The sequence below is a fragment of the Gymnoscopelus braueri genome (assembly GCF_963280865.1).
Source record: "Gymnoscopelus braueri genome assembly, chromosome: 22".
NCBI lineage: Eukaryota > Metazoa > Chordata > Actinopteri > Myctophiformes > Myctophidae > Gymnoscopelus > Gymnoscopelus braueri.
The window spans coordinates 5,850,297-5,870,613 of record NC_137624.1 but is presented as its reverse complement, the minus strand read 5'-3'; the positions used below and the strand labels follow the sequence as shown (position 1 = coordinate 5,870,613).

Genomic DNA, 20,317 nt, shown 5'->3' with positions numbered 1-20,317 from the left:
GACGCCCCAAAACAATCATATTTGAACTGGGGACCCCCCAAAATAATCATATTTGAACTGGGAACCCACCAGATAAATATATACAAGCTCACAACGCCTCGCAACGCGAGGCGTTGTGAGCTTGCAGATCGGCTATTTTCAAATATTTTGCCTCTTTCTTATATTATTTGACAATTTGGCCAATGTTTGACCAGTTTTTATAGTATAGTTTGTTGATTACTTTTGATGCTGTAATGGTAAAAATAAAAAAAAGGTATTAAAAAGGTCTTAAAAGTCCTTAAATTGTCACTTCACTATCATCTGGGGGACCCCCTCAAAATCATGTGGGGACCCCCCTGGGGGTCTCGACCCACATGTTGAGAACCACTGGGCTACAACACATGAAAAGGATTTAGATTTTAATACTGGATAGGTTGTCTGCTTTTACCCAGAGGTGTTTTTTTTGTTTTCTATATCCTGACGTCATTCCCACTATCACAGCGTTATTTTTTTGTATTGGAGTCCCCATAGGCAAATCTTAGATTGCGTCATGTAAGAATTGTGTTCCAAAAATAAACAAACCACCTGTGTCGTTTATGATATTGAGTTACATTTCATTTCATAACGTCTGTGTTTGGAAAAAAATAAAGTCTTAATCTTTGGATAAATTAGTACTTTTTCACCGTCGGTTGATGCTTCATATCCATTATGAGTAAAATCGCAGGAGTGGTTTGTTTATTTCTTATTTATGTTTGTGTTATCCTTTTAGCATTATTGTATAACCTCTGTACTTTTTCCAAACTGTTAATAAAGTATTCAATCAATCAATCAATCAATCAATCAATCAATCAATCAATCAATCAATCAATCCTTTGATTGAATATGTACCTGCAATTACCTTACCTGCACAGTTTGGAAAATGCTGCTAAATTATAAGCTATTGCACCTGTTTAAGAGAAGATGTGTAGTGGCTAAACTGATTTTAATGCTATATTAACTACTTTGCTGGGGACCCCCTGGAACCCCCCCCCAAGGACCCCTAGGGGTCCCCAGCACCCACATTGAGAACCACTGATTTAGAACACTTTCACTCTGAATCTCATATCTCAAGGACTCTGTTAATCAATAATTTGACAGCTTTATTTACTAGTTACTTTGTAGAGTTAGATTATTATTACAAAACACACATTAACCACTTAAGCCCTATATTTCCTAATAGTCCAGTAATATTGGCATTTGACCTCCCACTAATTGCAACTGATAGAGTTATTTGATTACTCTTATCTGATTACTCTTATCTGAATTATCATAATGTGTCTAGGGTCCTTAACCTGTCCTATTAATTATGGTCTCATAACGGGCCTGTACTTTGTCATGGTAAAAGTACTCTGTACTCTCAGTCCCTCTGTCTACCAGCCAAGGTCAAATCCAAGCTACAGGCTTTCTCTGCGGCAATCTTGTTTTGGGAACACAGTATCTGGGTGTTCTTTTCTCTACAGCTGTCTCCCTTTAGTGTCACCAAATCTCCACTGACCAGTGACAGGTCAGAGATGTCAAACGTGTTTGACCCAGACATGGGGACGCTGTTGTCCAGAGATAAACTGTCACACCATCATTAACACAATCATCATCTACCATCATCTACCATCATCAGACGACGACGTAACCATCGCTCTCATCCAATCCGAGAAGTCCACCTTCACCCGGAACCTCATCGATGTCACATCCTATGATGTCATATGTGTAATGATATGAGCAAATCCTATTTGCCTACTCGATTACTTTTGCCTGTGTTGATCAGTACTCCGTTGACTAGTAATGCCTAGCTAGGACACACAGAGCATGCGCAAGAATCTCATTCATTCATGTCTGAAAGCCCGCCAGTGAACGTTGTTGTTGTGCCTCTCCTGTAACCAATATTCAAGATTCAACCAGTAAAGAACCTCTACTCTTTCAATAACGTGTCTTCATTGAATGAACCCACAAACACAAAGTAATACAATATGTTTATGTTACTGGACAATGTTAAAAGCTCGTGCTTGCTCTGTTACACGGCGGAGAGACGCGACCGATGATGCGGAACCATACCTGTGATATACTGTAAACCTTCTATTGTCTCTCTGATCTGAATACAATCAATTGTTTCATTATACCCAATGGCTGCCTGTCTGAGTTTGGTTTTTTCCTTATTGTCTCCGTGCTACAAGTATCTGTACTTTGTGTGGGTCATAAGGTGAAATTCAGCTCCAACAATTGGTCCCAATCGAGCCGGATATGATTAAAATGTGGTAGACGGGGGGAACTGAGAACTGCACAATCAGACTCTCTTCCTCCGGCGGGCCATGTTTTAATACGTATCAAACGAACCAGCCTTGGGTGTAACGACTTATCACTTCTATTCAGATGAAGGTTAACTTTGAACAGTATCACAATTTATTTTGTTTTGGACCTGGACGCGATCGCTGGACCTTTGGACTGGACCCTCGACATGTCTCAAATTCCTCATGGTCCAGCCATCGGGGTCGGGATCCCTGAACCAACATCAGATTTGATAAGTATATATTTTTATTTTTATTGTACCATGATCCAGTGATTGGGATCTCCATGTAACTTCTCCCTGTGAACCTTGATCTGATGAGTATACTGTACCTTTTTCTTTATTGTCTTTACCGAACCATTTGTCTCATAATTATCAGCCTGTTTGTAAACTACTGTTTAACACAACTCCGCTAGGGAGTGAGTGAAGTAAAAATGTTTTATCACCTTTTTATCCCTGGGAGAACATTCCTGAATGTCTCATAAATTCTCTTATCTACCTGGGTCATTATATAGTTTGTCTTTGTCTCTGTATATGTTTATGAGACCACCGGAGATACCCCGACGTTTTTTTACACAGATGTTTGACTATCAGCTGTTACTATCAGTTATTTGTCTTTATTTATATATATATTCATGTCAAGGCGTCTAGAATAACCCACAATTCAACTTGGGTGTTCGAGCAATGTATGGCTATATATATAAATATATGGATTTATTTTTTTGTACCTCGAAATACCACTTTTTCACGCTTTGGTTTTCGGTGCGGGTGAATTTATCTAATATTAGTTTTACACTAGGTGCTGGGGGTTTGTCTGTGTGCCTGCATGAATATATCCTTACAATTGTCATAATGTACTAATTTTCCTTCTATACTGATATTTGACCTAAGATTAACCCCTGTGGTATAGCCCTCCTTTTACACTGCCTATTGGCTATATGTGGGTTAATGTTACAAATCGGGTCTCATATCAACCCATAAGAGAGTATTTCAGTGTTGCTCTCCAAGATCCTGGCTACATTTACCTGCTCGCTACAGGTAACACCATGTATGCAGATCTGTGTTTTCAATGTCAGTACCACCCTTACCATCCCTCTTAGTACGAAATATTACCAGCCAGCTGCATACCGAACATTACTAACATGTTCGACCCAGACGACAATTGCCAGGTTGTCACCTTTGATTCAGAAACTTTAGTACATTGTGTCAGTACATTTTTTTGTTTTGTCTTATATGTTTGTTTTATTTTAACCACTGGAGTTAAATCATCCATCCATTTAATATATTAAGCTTTAACAATAGGTTTTAAACCCCTCTTCCCTACAGCCTCTCACTTCTCCCATGTCTTATCTGTTTACATTCTCTTGTTCAGAGCTGGTATCATAACAAGGCTATGCCCACAGAAGAATACATTCACACACTATACTATGAAGGCTTGTTTTAAAAGTTTAAAATATATATATTTTAACTCTGTTCTAAATTCCTTGAACCATCAGTATAATTATTTTTGCATTAAAAAATAAGTTTTAATTTATTTAAAATATTTTGAATATAATTTAAAATAATAAGTAAACCAATCAGGTTAAAATCTTTTTCATTCCAAAATTAGTTTGTTGCTGGAAGATATCTATGTTCGGTATGTTTGTTTGTATGTCTGTGTATATTAATGAACGATTTCTCTCTCTATCTCTCTCTCTCTCTCTCTCTCTATGGGTCCGCAAGCTGTCTGCGGTGTGTGAGTGTCCGAGCGAGCGAGGGAGCGAAGGAGTGAAAGTGCCTATCTGTTTATCTTTTTCTTTCTACTATCTATGTATGAGTGATAGGCATGCGTGAATGAATGCGTGTGTCTGTCTCGCTAGTTCTAACCATTTTAGTCAAAATTTTAGTCATTCTCCAGTCAGTTAGAACAAAGTCACTCTGGTCTCTTAAAACTCCATTTCCCATAATTCCTTCTGGTCTGAGACTCCATTTCCCATAATTCCTTCAGCAGGAAGTGTTAGCTTTGTGGTACGTTAGACACGTTTCCATGACAACGTGATCCTACCGGTTACAGTCACTATTGAATTCCATTTAAAACATAGATCCATTAAATTAACCTACAATAAGATTCAATTTGTTCCATATCAATATTGGGAAACATTAACTATAATATTAAGTTTATTATAAAGTCATTTTGATTTATTTTTAAAGTTTTGAAAATATTTTATCATTTTAATTTAAGATTTTTTATGAGCTTGTAGATTTGCTAATTTTCAGAAGCTATTTTTCTGTACTTATCTCATTTCAATATACTCTTCAGAACAAAGATGTTTATTCCTTATTTTTCATTGTTATATTTTAATTTTAAAAGTTTTAATTATAACTTTTTAATTTTAATTATTATTATTTATTTTTTTTCATCCCCTTTCTCATCAACAAATCATCTGACACACATTATATTATAGATATATGGGTGTCAAATAGAGGGGAGTTTGATGAATATCTGATTTAAATATTTGATTTAATGTTTAATTGCTGTGTTTTGTGTTTCATTTTCATTTTGTGTTTCATTTTAGAACGAGAATGTAAACCACCCCATTAACAAATTCCTGGACAACTATAAGGTCACATTACCTGCCAATTGTACATACAATTGTACATACAGGGCTAAACTTTAATTTTATATCTGGTTACAAACTGTTTTAAACTCTGCCAAACAGTAAATTTGATTTCCATTCTGTCTTACAGATTTCAACTTGTGTCTTGGATAGACAGATGTTTGATGCCCACATGCCAAAGAGGAAAAGTAGGTCCTATACGTCTGTGTGAGTAAAGGGGCATCACGTGAGTTTTTCCCGCCATAAATTATTTTGCTTAGGGTTAACATATCTACCCACAGTATTGCTTCAAGGAGAAGTAGGGCTAAAATTCGAATGAGCCTATACACACTTGGGGGCGGGACCTGAAACAACAGCTTCTTGGAAACAAGACTACAGTATGTTGGCTAAAGTTCCTGGTGGTACATACATTGTGGGATTTTCAGGAAAAGTTAAAAAATTCAGATCCTGCCAAGGGATGGCCTTCAAAATAAAATAAAATAAAGAAAGGTTTGACAGATCTGTTCATAATTATAATACCTTATTCTGGGAACTTATGAGGTGATGTCATTTTTCTCATTTAACAGCATATAGAACCCACTTACCATTTTAATTATTCTATAGTCTATGTAAGATTTCATCCTACTAAAGCTGATTATTTACTCATGAACTATAAACCCTGTTTTGCTTCCTATTTGAATAAATAAATTATACAGTCCTTTTGAAGAAGTATAAATGTGTATGTTATCCAACTAAACATTTATTTTTGCCCTTAAGTCATTTAAATCTTTGCCTGTCTGTGATTTGGTTTTGAATAATGTCACAAGGTACAATCAGTTTGACCTTTGACCCTATCCAAATCATGATAAGATGTAGGCTTGATAGAGTTATTTGATTACTCTTATCTGATTACTCTTATCTGAATTATCATAATGTGTCTAGGGTCCTTAACCTGTCCTATTAATTATGGTCTCATAACGGGCCTGTACTTTGTCATGGTAAAAGTACTCTGTACTCTCAGTCCCTCTGTCTACCAGCCAAGGTCAAATCCAAGCTACAGGCTTTCTCTGCGGCAATCTTGTTTTGGGAACACAGTATCTGGGTGTTCTTTTCTCTACAGCTGTCTCCCTTTAGTGTCACCAAATCTCCACTGACCAGTGACAGGTCAGAGATGTCAAACGTGTTTGACCCAGACATGGGGACGCTGTTGTCCAGAGATAAACTGTCACACCATCATTAACACAATCATCATCTACCATCATCTACCATCATCAGACGACGACGTAACCATCGCTCTCATCCAATCCGAGAAGTCCACCTTCACCCGGAACCTCATCGATGTCACATCCTATGATGTCATATGTTTATGTTACTGGACAATGTTAAAAGCTCGTGCTTGCTCTGTTACACGGCGGAGAGACGCGACCGATGATGCGGAACCATACCTGTGATATACTGTAAACCTTCTATTGTCTCTCTGATCTGAATACAATCAATTGTTTCATTATACCCAATGGCTGCCTGTCTGAGTTTGGTTTTTTCCTTATTGTCTCCGTGCTACAAGTATCTGTACTTTGTGTGGGTCATAAGGTGAAATTCAGCTCCAACAGCAACAAAAACAAACTCAACTGATTTTGTGTCCTAAATATGTTCTGAATGAGAGGAAAAAAGTCGCAAGGAATTGCATGTAGGGAAATTTCAAAATGGCCGCCATCCACACTGTTATTACACATACAATTATATATCTTGAAAACCGATATTTGGCAGGTGTGTTGCTGAGGACCCAGGGAAATGCAGTATCAAGTTTGAACTTGTTTGGATGAGCGGTTCTTAAGAAAGCTGCAATTAAGTGGCCCATTCTAAACAGGCATTGTCACAGTCTGACCTAGGAGTTCCCTACGGGAGCGAAATCCATTCAGCAATGACCCTAGTTTGCGAAACATATCCACTGGGGAGCATGCTCTTTCCACTGTTAACGTTGATACAGCACAGTCAGTTGGCACTGTGATACTTAAGTCTATGGATGGACGGACACCTGCTGAGTACACCTTCAAGAGGAAGGATCAAGCTGTCACTCTTGGCATGTCTTCTGTAAGAATCGATGGTGATCAAATTCAAGTTGATCCACAGCTTCTCTTTCAGAGACTGGTCCTAGTTGCACAGACATGTGATGAACTTGAGTTAGCCCTCAAATATGAGCTATGTAGCTATCCCCCAGCCCTATTTGATTCTGCTCTACTGCTTCGAGAAGCAAATAAGCCAGCCCTTGCCGATGCCATCTGGGGTGTTATTGGGCCTCATGTTCCAGCAGATAATGTACAGGATGGCAGTCAGTATGTCTTGGATGGGGGAGCACTTCTTCAACGCATCCCATGGACTCATGGATCTACTTATAAAGACATATGCCACCAGTATACACAGTATGTAAGGAAGAAATATGGCAAGGCTGTAGTGGTGTTTGATGGATATGAAAGTAGTAACACAAAGGACATGACACACCAAAGACGGTCAAAGGGGAAGCTTGGCACCACTGTGACATTTACAGCTGACATGATTGTCACAATGCAGAAGGAACAGTTCTTGGCTAACAAGCAGAACAAGCAGCAATTTCTTTCAATGTTAAGTGAAGAACTGCAGAAAGCCAACTGTGAGACACACCATGCCTCAGGAGATGCTGACCTGCTGATTGTGCAGAAAGCTGTGCAGTGTGCTACAACCAACAACACTGTACTAATAGGGGATGACACAGACCTCTTAGTCCTTCTCTGCTACCATGCTAGCCTAGACTCCCATGACCTGTTCTTTTGTTCACAGTCGAGGAAAAGCACAAAGAAGACTCGCATTTGGAACATCAAGGCTACAAAACAACTACTTGGCCCAGACATATGTAAACACATCTTGTTCTTACATGCAGTTCTTGGATGCGACACTACATCTCGCCTCCATGGGATAGGGAAGGGAGCTTCCCTCAAGAAATTCAAACAAAGTGACATATTCCGAGAGCAAGCTGAAGTGTTCTATGCACATTCAGCTTCTACAGATGATGTGGCAGAAGCAGGAGAGAAAACAATGGTGATTCTCTACAATGGAAAATCAACGGACACCCTGGACACCCTCCGATATCATCGGTTCTGTGAGAAGGTGGCATCTAGCTCTACTTACATTCAGCCACAGGTCTTACCTCCAACATCAGTAGCAGCAAAATATCACAGCCTACGTGTGTACTTGCAAGTACAAGAATGGAAGGGATCTACAGACGGACCTAATCCTACAGAGTGGGATGGCAGAAATGTGATGATGGGTTTGTGCCAATTCAGACAACCCTACCCCCTGCTCCAGAAAAGCTTCTGCGGGTCATCAAGTGCAACTGCCAGGCTGACTGCAGCACCCTGAGATGCACATGCAAAAAGAACAATATCGAGTGCACTCCGGCATGTGGACAATGCAGAGGGTCCAGCTGCACTAACTCAATACAGATGCACTGTGACGAGGATGACGAGGATGAAGATGACATTTTGTAGTGTGATATTGTTTGATCAGTACTTGATTAGTTGTGTGATTATGTGATCATAATAAATTCTTGTCACTATATTCTGTATCCTTGTTTTGCTACAAGTAACAAATACAGCATGGTCAAATCTAGCAGAAAGGTCCAAAAAGTGTTTTTGGTAGGGTCATACTTACAGGCCATTTTCAAAACTTTCCCTTCATAGAATTCCTTGCGACTTTTTCCCTGTTATTCAGGACATATTGAGGATACAAAATCAGCTGAGTTTGGTTTTGTTGCAATTAGTGGGAGGTTGACCCCTTTTTTGACCTTAAATGCCTGGACTATAAGCATTCTGGAGCTGGTAGATAAGATAGTTTTGTCTCTTGCTTTGAATTTGAATTAAAAACAAATAGTGCTTTGACTTTTGTTACTGTGTATTATTATAGGTTTACATAACGTTTAATAAAGTTAAACATTAAAATCAGCCCCACCTTGACAGCTTCAGCATTAAAGTGATGAACACATAATGCATTACTAATTACTATCCAATTATATGAATGATTTTTAAAAATCATTTTTTTTTTTTACATGTGATACATATTTTGACCAATAATAGCCTACTTTTAGCAACTCAAATACAAAACGTCACACATTGTTGTAACTTTTTTTTAAAAACTAAGTTACACATTCTATAGGTAATCAAAATCACTGCATTGAACCTTTAAAGCACATCTGACGTTTACATGTAAACATCCGGTCCTTTGGGCCCCCCAGGAGCCCCTCCCATCTCTTTCCCTTGCCCCCTCCCCAGCCCCCCCCCTATCTCTCTAATACTCTCTCTTGCTCTCAAATTCTCTCTCTCTCTCTCTCTCTCTCTCTCTTAATCTCTCTCTCTCTCTCTTTATCTCTCTCTCTCTCTCTGCCTCCCTCTCTCTCTCTCCACTCTCTCTCCTCCCACTCTCTCTCTTTCTCTCTTTGTGTGTCTCTCTCTCTCTCTCTCTCTCTCTTTCTCTCTCTCTCTCTCTCTCTCTCTCTCTCTCTCTCTCTCTCTATCTCTCACCCCCCCCTCTCTCTCTCCTCCCACTCTCTCTCTCTCTCTCTCTCTCTCTCTCTCTCGCCAGTCCACACACACACACACACACACACACACACACATCATCATAGATCTAAATGGTAGCTCTACTCCAGGACAGCAGAAAATGGCGACGGCGAGGAGCCGCAGCTCGTTGTCGCGGAACCGGGACAGAACCTCAACCCACCAACAACAACAGCAACAACAACAACAACAACAACAACAACAACAACAACCACAGGACCCAGTAGGGACAACATCAACAGCGATAGACCCGGTTCTGGACACCAACAGCAGCAGCAGCAGTAGCAGCGGATCTTCCTCTCAGCAGGGATCGGGGCACAACTTTAACGGGAACTTTGGCGCAACAAGTTGGCCCGGTGGTGGTCCGGGACCACCCGGTGGTGGTCCGGGACCACCCGATCCTCCTCCTCCGATCAGAGCAGCGGAATCGGACCAGAGCAGGTCGGAGGTCCGATCCACCTCCGACCTGCTCTGGTCCGATTCCCCGGACCTGCTGCACTTCGGGGGTGTCGGTGGTGGGGGTGTCGGAGCGATCGGTACCGGGGGCACGGTGGTGATCACCGGATCATCATCATCACCGGTGGTGGACCTCCAGAACAACAACAACAACAACACCACGCACGGAGGAGCTGGTGGATGTGGTGGTGGTGGTGGTGGTGACGAGCACGCGGGCCAGGATCAGGAGTTGTCGGGGAGAAGTTCCGCTGCTGCTGGTGGTGTCGACGGCTCCGATCGCCATGGTTCTGGTGTCGGTTCGATCCCCGCCGCGGCCGCAGTGAGCGCCCCGCCACAACACAGGTACACATGATCCACCACAAGAAATAAGATTTTTATGCTTTTTAGTCTTTTTTTTTTTTTTTTTTACCTCTAAGGATCTGATCTGAGAGTGTACAAATGGACCCTGTCGGCAGTGGTGGAAAAAGTGCTCAATTTCTTTACTTTAGTAAAAGTATCAATACTGCAATGTGTTTTTTTTTCAAATGCATACAAATCTTTTGAAAATAGCAGATCTACTTTTAAATGGCCTAAATATATATAGGGCTGAAGTGGGTCATCTATGTTTTTTAATAATAATCAAAATCTACAAAAGTAACTAGTAACTAAAGTTTTCAAAGAATTTGTAGTGGAGTAAAAGTACAATATTTGCCTCTGAGATGAAGTGGAGTAGAAGTAAAAGTACTGAAAATTGGAAATACTCTCCAGTAAAGTAAAAATACCTAAAATGTTTACTTAGTTACAATACCCCTATCACTGCCTGTCGGGTCCATTTGGTTCCTTTTGTACACTCTCAGATCTGTTAAAGGGTAAACTTGGAACCCCTTTTTTTGTGTTCCATTTTGGAGCATACAGGAACTTATTGTAATAAAAGCCACTTCCCCCTTTTCCAGGTGGCCAAGAAAAACACAAGTGGTGGAAAGTAACTAAGTACATTTACTCAAGTACTGTAACTTGGTTTTACCTGAGTATGTCCATGTTTTATACTTTGTACATCTACTCCACTGCATCTCAAAGAGGCAAATATTGTACCTTTTTAACAGGTTTAGTTACTAGTTTGCAAATTTAGATTTATTAACGATTAATCAAAACTCTTTTGAAAATAGCAGATCTACACGCTCACAACACGGATCATCTATTTTTGAATAGCTTAAATATGGTTTGAGTGGTGATACTTAAAGGACAATAACATGATATACTATAGGCCATGTATGATTCTGAAATGGGCCATTCTGCATAATGAGTACTTTTGGCACTTTAAGTATATTTTGATTCTAATACTATTGTACATCGACTTTCGATCGATTTTGAATACAGGACTTGTGGTAGTACTAGTATTGGTACTTTTACTTAAGTCCAAAATCTGAGTACTTCTTACACCATTAAGGAAAAACTCAATGTAAACTACAGCAGTGCTTCTCAAACCTTTTCATGTAAAGGACCCCCAAATTGCCACATATTAGCCTGCGGACCCCCATTTTATAAAGACATGCCAGAGACCCAAGATGTTTTACGGCTATTCAGTGGCAGTGATTCTCAAACCATTTTCATATCATTTTAAAACCCTCAGTTTGACATGCATTAAGCTACGGACCCCCATTTGATTCAAGTTTTGATCTCTGGGACCATCAGTCTACACTGTAGTATTGTCCGTGTTAATCTAACTCTGAGAGTGTACAAATGGAACCAAATAGACCCGCCATTTGGTTCCATTTGTACACCCTCAGACTAGTTACAGACCCATAACGGTCCATTTGGTTCCTAACTATCAATCATTTTGCTGGGGACCACCTGGACCCCCCCCCCCATGGACCCCTGGGGGGCCCCCCCCACTTTCAGAACTACCAAACTATAGGCTCTGTGCAGGGCCCTAACGCTAGCTGTTTAACATTGAAGTTTGTTTACGTCTTTTGGAAGTTTGTATCAATGTTAAACATCAGTGGTTCGTTCTCAAACATTTTTCATGTCACGGACCCCCAAATTGATGTATTTGTGTTTGGACCCCCATAAGCGAAGATTTGTCTTTAATCATTTCAAAATTAAAGGTTTTTCAAATGTGCTGTGAGCTTGTAGATCAGCTATTTAAAAAATAAAATAACCTAAGCCTATAACAGGGTTAAAGTGGTTAAACTGTTTTTAACAAATTTTGCTGGGGACCCCCTGGAACCACCTCAAGGACCCCTGGGGGTCCCCGGACCCCACTTAAAAAACCACTGGCTTACACCTTTTTTAGAAGTGACGTGTGTGGCAGATCTTGTGGCACTAAAATGGACCAAAGTCCATTCAGGTGACGGCTCAGAGCTCTTTGTCACCATTTAGAACACTGGTTGGTTCTCAAACCTTTTCCTGTCAAGGACCCCCAAATTAATATGTATTTGGCCTCAGGGCCCCCCATCTGAAAATATTTTGTACCATGGTCCCCCCATACAAGATTTGTGATGTTGAAATGTTTCAAAAATGGTAAAAAAAAATAAAAAAAAATCAGAAATGTTCAATGTTTTTCAAAAATGTTCAAGAGTTTTTGGAAAATAGAGTACAGTATTACAGTGGCTAAACTTTTACAATTTAGCTTGGGACCCCCTCAAGGACCCCTGGGGGTCCCCGGACTCCATATTGAGAACCACTGCTTTGGAACACTTTCACACTCTGCAATCTGAATCTCATATCTCAAGGTTAACTCTGTTAATCATTAATTTGACAGCTTGCTCCACTAGTCACTTAGTAGAGATAGATTATATATCACAAAACACACATTAACCACTTAAGCTCTTTACTAAGCATTCTGAGCTTGTAGATACAAGATATTTTCGGAAGGAAAAAATAAATACATTCAAAAGTGGTAGTTTACCAAGTCTAATTTGACGCCAATACTTTTGTAAATTTTACTCATAATGCATTTTGAACGCATGAATTTATGGTGGTATTGCTACTTTTACTTAAGTATAACAATGAGAGTACTTCTTCCACCAGTGCCTACAGTAGTAACCGCCATCGTAGGACTCCGGATTTCCTACACACAATGCCCCCCCCCACCCCCTCCCCTTTAGGCTAGTGCTGTTGTTTTGAAGATAGTGTTACAGGAAACGAATGCTCACCCACTGAAACATCTTTGCTTTGCAGTGGCTCAATCACTGCAACTAACGGCTGTCGCGATCACGGTGACATTTTACTTGACGATTATTTGTTCTACAAATAGTTGCGATTTTTTTTTTTTAATTTGGGCATTGAACATTGGCACGTTATGAATAACGTTTGTATTTCTGTTTGCCTTTTTAAGCTTTGTAAACAAAATGCACAGCCAGGGCAGATATAAGAAATAACTTATAAATATATAGATAAATGACATATTTATTAATTTTACACCATCAAAATATTTTAGAAATAACAGAATCTACAAGGTCACGATGTGACGTGTTTGTGTGAGTTTGTAGATCGACTATCTCTGCAATTTTGGGAAAATGCTTGAAAATGGAAGAGAAATGTTCAACATGGAAATGATAATGATGATCATACAAAATTATAGTATTTATCTCAAATACATAATTGCGATTAGGTTATTATGTAATACTTTTTACAGGCCTAACTGTAACTAGGGCTGGGCAATTAATAGAACCATTTGATCGATAATCAAGAAGCAAGGTTTTTTGGGAATAATATTTATTTTCTTATATATATCAACGAATCTACACGAAATAATTCTAATAGATTTTGTTGTAATCGACTAAATCAAGTTAGTCTGATTAACCTCTTAAGCCCTGTATTGTACGTTGTTGCACAATGGTGGCGTGCAAAGAATTTAAGAAAAAGCTGATCTACAAGCTCACAACGCATCCCATCTCATTGTGAGCTTGCATTGTAGAGATGAGCTGTGTTCAGTTTTTTGTAAATCAGCAGATTATAACGCTTTACCCATTTTCAACCGTATCTTCATATAATTTACTCATAAGATGGCACCATTTGTGTCTACTCGCTCTGTGTTCTCATTGGTGGGCTGTGGACAGTTCAGAAACCTGCCTACCTACCTACCAGGACCAATTACAGTATATGAAGATAGGTTGAAAATGGGTGAAGTGGTCCTTTTAACAGATATGACTTGCCCAGCCCGAGCAGGTAAAAAAAAAGTGTTGCTCAGTTTGTACCACATTTTGTGTGCAGTCTGTCTTCTCTTGGGCGCCAGGTTTGCCTGCTGTGGTGGCCTTTCTCGATCGCGAGACTGTGCTTAATATACACAGGCGAGGCTTTCCTTAGTTTTGGATCAGCCACAGTAGTGCTCAGGTATTCCGACTCTGTGTAGTCTCTGTTTAGGGCTAAACAGCATCACAATTTGCTGTGGTTTTGGGTCGACTTCTCCTGCCTCCAAAACCCCCGACCCTCGGGCCGGGCCGGGGGTGGTTTGTGGCATTCTTTCACGAGAACAGACAAGTGTGTGACTGTGTGTCTTGTGTTCTTGTGTCTGCCTGTTTTGAGTTCCACGCTCCTAGCTTCACTATGGCAACAAGCCTCATCCTTATCTCACGTGTATCCGCCTGGTGGTTCTCAAACTCGGGGCAGCGTTACTCCCCGGGGCACTGTGAGAAAAAAAATATAATGTGAATCACATATTGGTTGTCACGCACAACACTGATTTGATTTGGGGAGAATGGTGCAGCTAAATGCTTGGCTTAACTTGCACAGCAACGAATGAGCCGACATGAACATATTCCACTCCATTATAATAATAATAATTACTTGAATTTATATAGCGCCCAAAAAGAAACAAGTACGTGTTTACAATTTCCATGTTTCCATGGTGGGTGAACGTCCCTGATGATACTCTCAGCCATATTAGCCACACATCGTCTCTCGTGTGTTTCCTGAAGGGAGGGAAGCCCGCCTTCCCCGATGTGCTGAGCTGTTCGCACCACTCTCTGCAGAGCTTTGCGGTCTTGGGGTGGTGCAGTTCCCATACCAAGCGGTGGTGCCACTCTGTCTGCATGGTGCTCTCGAAGGTACTAGTGTCGTAGAATGCCCAGACAATGGGGGGGGGTCACCCCCCCAAATTTCTTCCGGCGTCGGGAGGCAGTTGAGCCGATGCTGAGCCTTTTTCACCACGCGCGTGGAGTGTGTGGCCCATTTGAGGTCCTCTGAGATTCCAATTCCAGTGTATTCCAAGGAATGTAAAGTCACTGATGTGTTTCACTGCAACACCATCGATGTCAATGAGTTTGTGTTCTCCTCGGCTTCCACGAAATCCATGATCAGCTCCTTGGTCTTTTTGATTGTTTTTGATGTTTTTTTGTGCTTTTTACCCCCTTTTCTCCCCAATATAGTCTTTATGCCAATTTATGCCAGTCTTTATGCTTCCCTCCCCCCGTACACGGGCCAATTGTGTTCGTATATAGACGCTCGACAAAGCCGGGATGCACCGCGGTGGATTCAAACCCACAACCTCCGTGGTGGTGGGCAGGCACTTTTACCACTGTGCCATCCGAGCACCTTGTCTTTTTGATGTTGAGATCGATTTTATTCCCCTGGCACCACTGTGTCAGTGTTCCGACCTCGGCCCTGTAGCAGGCTGTCTCATCTTCGCCGTTGTCGATCAGGCCCATCACCGTTGTGTCATCAGTAGGCATGCAACGATTTATCGTAAATCGATTAAAATCGATTCAAACTGGTGAAAATTCTAATCGAATTAATAAAAATTTTATCGCGATGCAAACAGCAGAGGCTGTGTAAAAAAAAGAGAAGAAAATACAGGATCTTTGTAAGAGAATTGATTAAAAAAAAAGAGTTTTCAGTCATATGCTATTGTATTTAAAAGAGGATAAGATAAAACACAGTATTTGTAAACAAATGAAAGAAAAGAAAATACTGGATTTGTGTAAGAGAAATAAGTAAAAAAAAAAAAAAAACGGTCATATGTCTGGAAAATAATTTTGCGTTTGAAAAATCATGAAAGATCGTATCGTGAAGCTAGTATCGTGATTCGAATCGTTTCGTATTGTGAGTTGAGTGAATCGTTACATGCCAAGTCATCAGCATACTTGATGATGACGTTAGAGCTGCGTGTGGCCATACAGTCATGTGTGTACAGGGAATAGAGGAGAGGACTCCTCTCACAGCCCTGAGGGGCTCCTGTGTTGAAGAGCAGAGGGTCTGCTGCCTGGGACCACCACCTGGCAGGGAGGGGCCCGATAGCAAGTCCAGTATCCAGCTGCTCAACAAACCATGTGCAGCTGGATAGCTGTAGTCCACACATGCGTTGTGAGCTTGTAGATTGGCTATTGTTTGCCGAATGTTCACCCCAGGGTTCAGTGTGGTCTTTCTTAATTGTTACATCTTGTGTACAGGTACATAAGAGCAAAACATATTTTTAGACATTGCAGCAGCAAGTAATTGGCCTGGCAGAGATCAATAGATAGATACTTTATTGCAGTTGTTCTCAAAGTGGGGTCCGGGGACCCCCAGGGGTCAAAATAATCAAATATAGCATCAAAATCTAAATAAGTTTAACCACTTCAAACCTATATACACACAGTTATTTGAAGATAGACTATCTACAAGCTCACAACGTTGTGAGCTTGTTGATGGTCTATTTTGTGTGTTATTACTGCACAACATCTTTTCAGATGGGGGTCCATGGCCAAATACGCGTTAATCTGGGGGTCCTTGACGACGGGGAACATTTTCAGAGCCACTGCTTGATCGATCCCAAAAAGAACCTTCCAGATGGAATATGACTAGTTTTGTTGTGATGGGGTTTTGGAGTGTGGGACTGTGTGCGCGCTACGGCGTTGGCTGTAATAATAACCTGGTCATGTGAGAGACAGTGCAGCGATGCAGAAAGGAGATAGGATCACACAGCTCCGGGGCAGCACCGTGTCATGGACCTCTGTGGGAAACATGGAGGCTTCTGGTTGGGTGTGCACTAGGGTTGGGACCCTTTTGGGATTTGAACGATTAACGGTTCCTTCGCGATTCCATCTCAGCCGTCCGATTCCTTAAAGGGCAAGTCCACTTTGGTAGAGGTTTGGGTTGTATAGTTACTTTGCCATGATGTAACTCCAAAGGTGGACAAGAAATCAAACATAGTTGTCCCAGTGATTAGAAATTGATCATTCAAAATATGCTCCTCATTGACTTACATTGTACGGTGAAACAGCTCTCAAAGTCACTCTTTTAGCACATAAACAAACGCAAACAAAGCTGATTCAGACAATATAGATCACCAAACCCAGTATTATTTGAAGATCCGGATCCGGTCCGGGGGCTATAAAAATAGCTAAATCAACAGGAAGTTGACATTTTTATTAAAAAAACAAACAGTACTGGGTTTGGTGATGTTCTATATTGTCTGAATCAACTTTGTTTGCGTTCGTTTATGTGCTAAAAGAGTGACTTTGAGAGCTGTTTTACCGTATGTAAGTCAATGAGGAGTATATTTAGAATGATCAATTTCTAATCAATGGAGCAATTAATTTCAATTTCTTGTTCACCTTTGGAGTTACATCATGGCAAGGTAACTACACAACCCAAACCTCTACCAAAGTGGTCTTGCCCTTTTAACGGTTCCCTTTAACGATTCCTATATTTAAAACAAATCGATATAATTTTGGCCTTCATTAACATTTTTGATAAACACATTCTATCATACATACAGTATTGCATACATGTTGTTTTAGTGGTTCTCGAAGTGAGGTCCAGGAACCATCTGGGTTACTTACTTGAGGGGGTTCCAAATGGACCCTTACAGGTCTGTAACTCTGAGAGTGTACAAATGGGGGTCCATTTGGTTCCATTTGTACACTCTAAGAGTTATGGTGGTCCTTATATTTCATATAACATTACGTGAAAGGGTGGGCTACACAGTCAAATGTTTGGTTTAAGTGATATTTATTTTGTTAAAATAAGTGTTAAATAGCTCTACATTTGAGTGTTTGTTCAGTAACAGGGGTCTCCCCGTCTCTCCAGCTCTTCAATAAACAGAAAATTACATTTTCAGGTTGGGATACCAATTTCATCCAATCAGGAGAGAGAGCTCATACAGAATACACAATAAACAAGTGACATTGGAAGTGATGAAACGAGCAGACACAATTGGAACTGGAAAGCTATAAAGTTGAGCTGATAATTAAGTTATTTCGCCTGATTGGAGGAAATTGGTGTCCCACCTGAAAATATATCATTAAAGAGCTGGAGAGACTCCTGTTACCGAACAAACACTCTATAGCAACACACAGCATCACAATATAGAGCTTTAACTTTTTAACCACAAACATTTTGTTTAAGCTCCAACATATCACTTATCCTACCGATTTTTTAATGTTGCTATATCCAACTATCCATTTGAAACTCAGGAGTTTACAAATGCAACCCAATGTCCATTTTGGTTGCATTAAATAACCAACTGAGTATTTCACTGTGTATTCTTATTCTGTGACCTTTTGGGTGTCAAAGGGACCCTGGGGACTTGGCGGCGCTGTGTCCCCAGTGAGTCCCGGGGTGTGTGTGTGTGTGTGTGTGTGTGTGTGTGTGTGTGTGTGTGTGTGTGTCTGGGTTAGCACTGCGGGGACTTCTTCCCGAGGGTCCCCCCCCCCCCTCCCTCCACCACAGACACCGGCTTGCTTTAAAAGCCCCCGGGAGGGACGGGGAGGGGAGGTTTAGCAGCTCGGAGGCCGTCCAGAACAAAAGCGGCCCCGGATATTTCACGGCCTGTTTTAGGCGTGAGCGGCCGGCCCCTCAGCCAGCCCCCCTGTCTGTTTGGTTAGCGGCAGGACGGGGCCGGGCGCTGAGATTACATGTGTAAAGTCAACACGCACACGCAGGGGGGCCAGATTACCTAGTCAAAACAACCTGCTCTCTCTCTCTCTCTCTCTCTCTCTCTCTCTCCCTCTCTCTCTGCTTCTCCTCATGGAACCATGACACTCTATCACGTGACACTTTCAAGGTGCTGCAAGTGATCTTTTTGGGGTTCAAACTAAAAGTTGTGGAAGTGATATTTCTGTCTTAAAAAAAGGTTGTATTGTTAAGTAAAAGCTCTATATTGGTGATAGTAAACCATTGCTATAATAATTATAGTGTTTGTTCAGTAACAGATGTCTCCCCGTCTCTATTGCTCTTTAGTGAACACATTTTCTGTTGAGTAATCTCTCAAGAACAGATTCTGCTCTGCGTTGGAATCTGTCGGGGAGGTTCGTCATAACGTGTACGCACTGCCTACATGTGGGCGTGCCTTCAGATCAGGAAGCAGGCCGCGCTTTACCCAATCAAATGCAGTGGGCGGCATTCACGTGTCCGTCAATCCTTCCCCCCTCGAAACAAACCGAAACTAATTTAACAATAGCATCCACGGAGCAGACAAAACCACGGAAAGATATTCACATTTTAACTTACTCTTTCATCATAGAAACTGGGCTTATAACCAAAACGATCCATGTTCTCTGGGAGAAGTGGTGTTAGTGTTCCGTGTAGAAATATTGTTAGTGGGAATGAAAACATAGTCGCACCACCGGAAGTGATGCGCTGAAGGCAGACCAAAACCCCGGTTTCCTTGCGCACGGGTGCTCCGTTTTCTTCCTCCCAGAGCCAACTGACATAGTAACAAACAGCAGAGGTCGGTGTTTTTCCTTTTCAGTTGGCTCTGGGTTCCCAGATTGTCTGTTGAGTGACATATTTATGCAGAATATACTTGAACATAGGCAGCATTTGAACATATATGTCACAAGGGATAGAACACATTGAAGCTGGAGAGCTTATTTCTATTGTGGTCCTGATTTTGCTTGTATATTGGAAAACACATGTGCTTAAAATCTGATGTGTTTACTTAATTTTGTGTTAGTTTTTGACTGTTCACATTCCTAAAAAAGATGCTCATATCTGATATCACTGTAACTCGATCGTTCTCCTCAAATGACCCGCGTCATGTGTGAACCAACAACAACAACAACAATAATAATATTTGAGCAGTGTGTCTGTGTATGTTTCAGTCCAAGCAAGTTTATTATTCATTTATTATCTGCACCAGGCCGGAATACCCGGGAGCGGGAGATTATGTTTTCGCCCGTGTCTGTCTGTCCACGTCTCTGTAAGCAGCTAATCTTGGATCTTGAATCTTTTTTAATACTACTCTAACATAGTTTGCCCACAACTCACACAAATTGGTGTGAGTTGTGATCAAGATGTTTTGTATCAGTCGATACAATCGATATTTCATATTCCATTCCAATTTAACACAATTGGCCGCCAACGTTTGCCGCAGAGGCCAGAGCCAAAAGCGACATTTCACTTCCACTCACAGATGATACAAATGTCACTGTTTATTGCAGAAACTTGCCCTCCCACACACACACACACCAAATTAGGCACAAATGGTCTTGTGAGTCCTG

At 41.0% G+C, this 20,317-nt stretch overlaps 1 protein-coding gene across 1 annotated transcript in view; it reads left to right on the top strand.

Annotated features, from left to right (window-relative positions):
- Positions 1–7,434: 7,434 nt before the first annotated feature.
- Positions 7,435–20,317, top strand: part of map3k1 (mitogen-activated protein kinase kinase kinase 1, E3 ubiquitin protein ligase) — a gene marked incomplete at its 5' end in the record, with an annotated part of 57,715 nt that continues 44,832 nt past the window's right edge. The window contains 2 exons of the mRNA XM_080419447.1: positions 7,435–7,599; positions 9,676–10,256. Of these exons, the coding sequence (XP_080275573.1) occupies positions 7,435–7,599; positions 9,676–10,256 (746 nt within the window). The remainder of the gene's footprint in view (positions 7,600–9,675; positions 10,257–20,317) is intronic.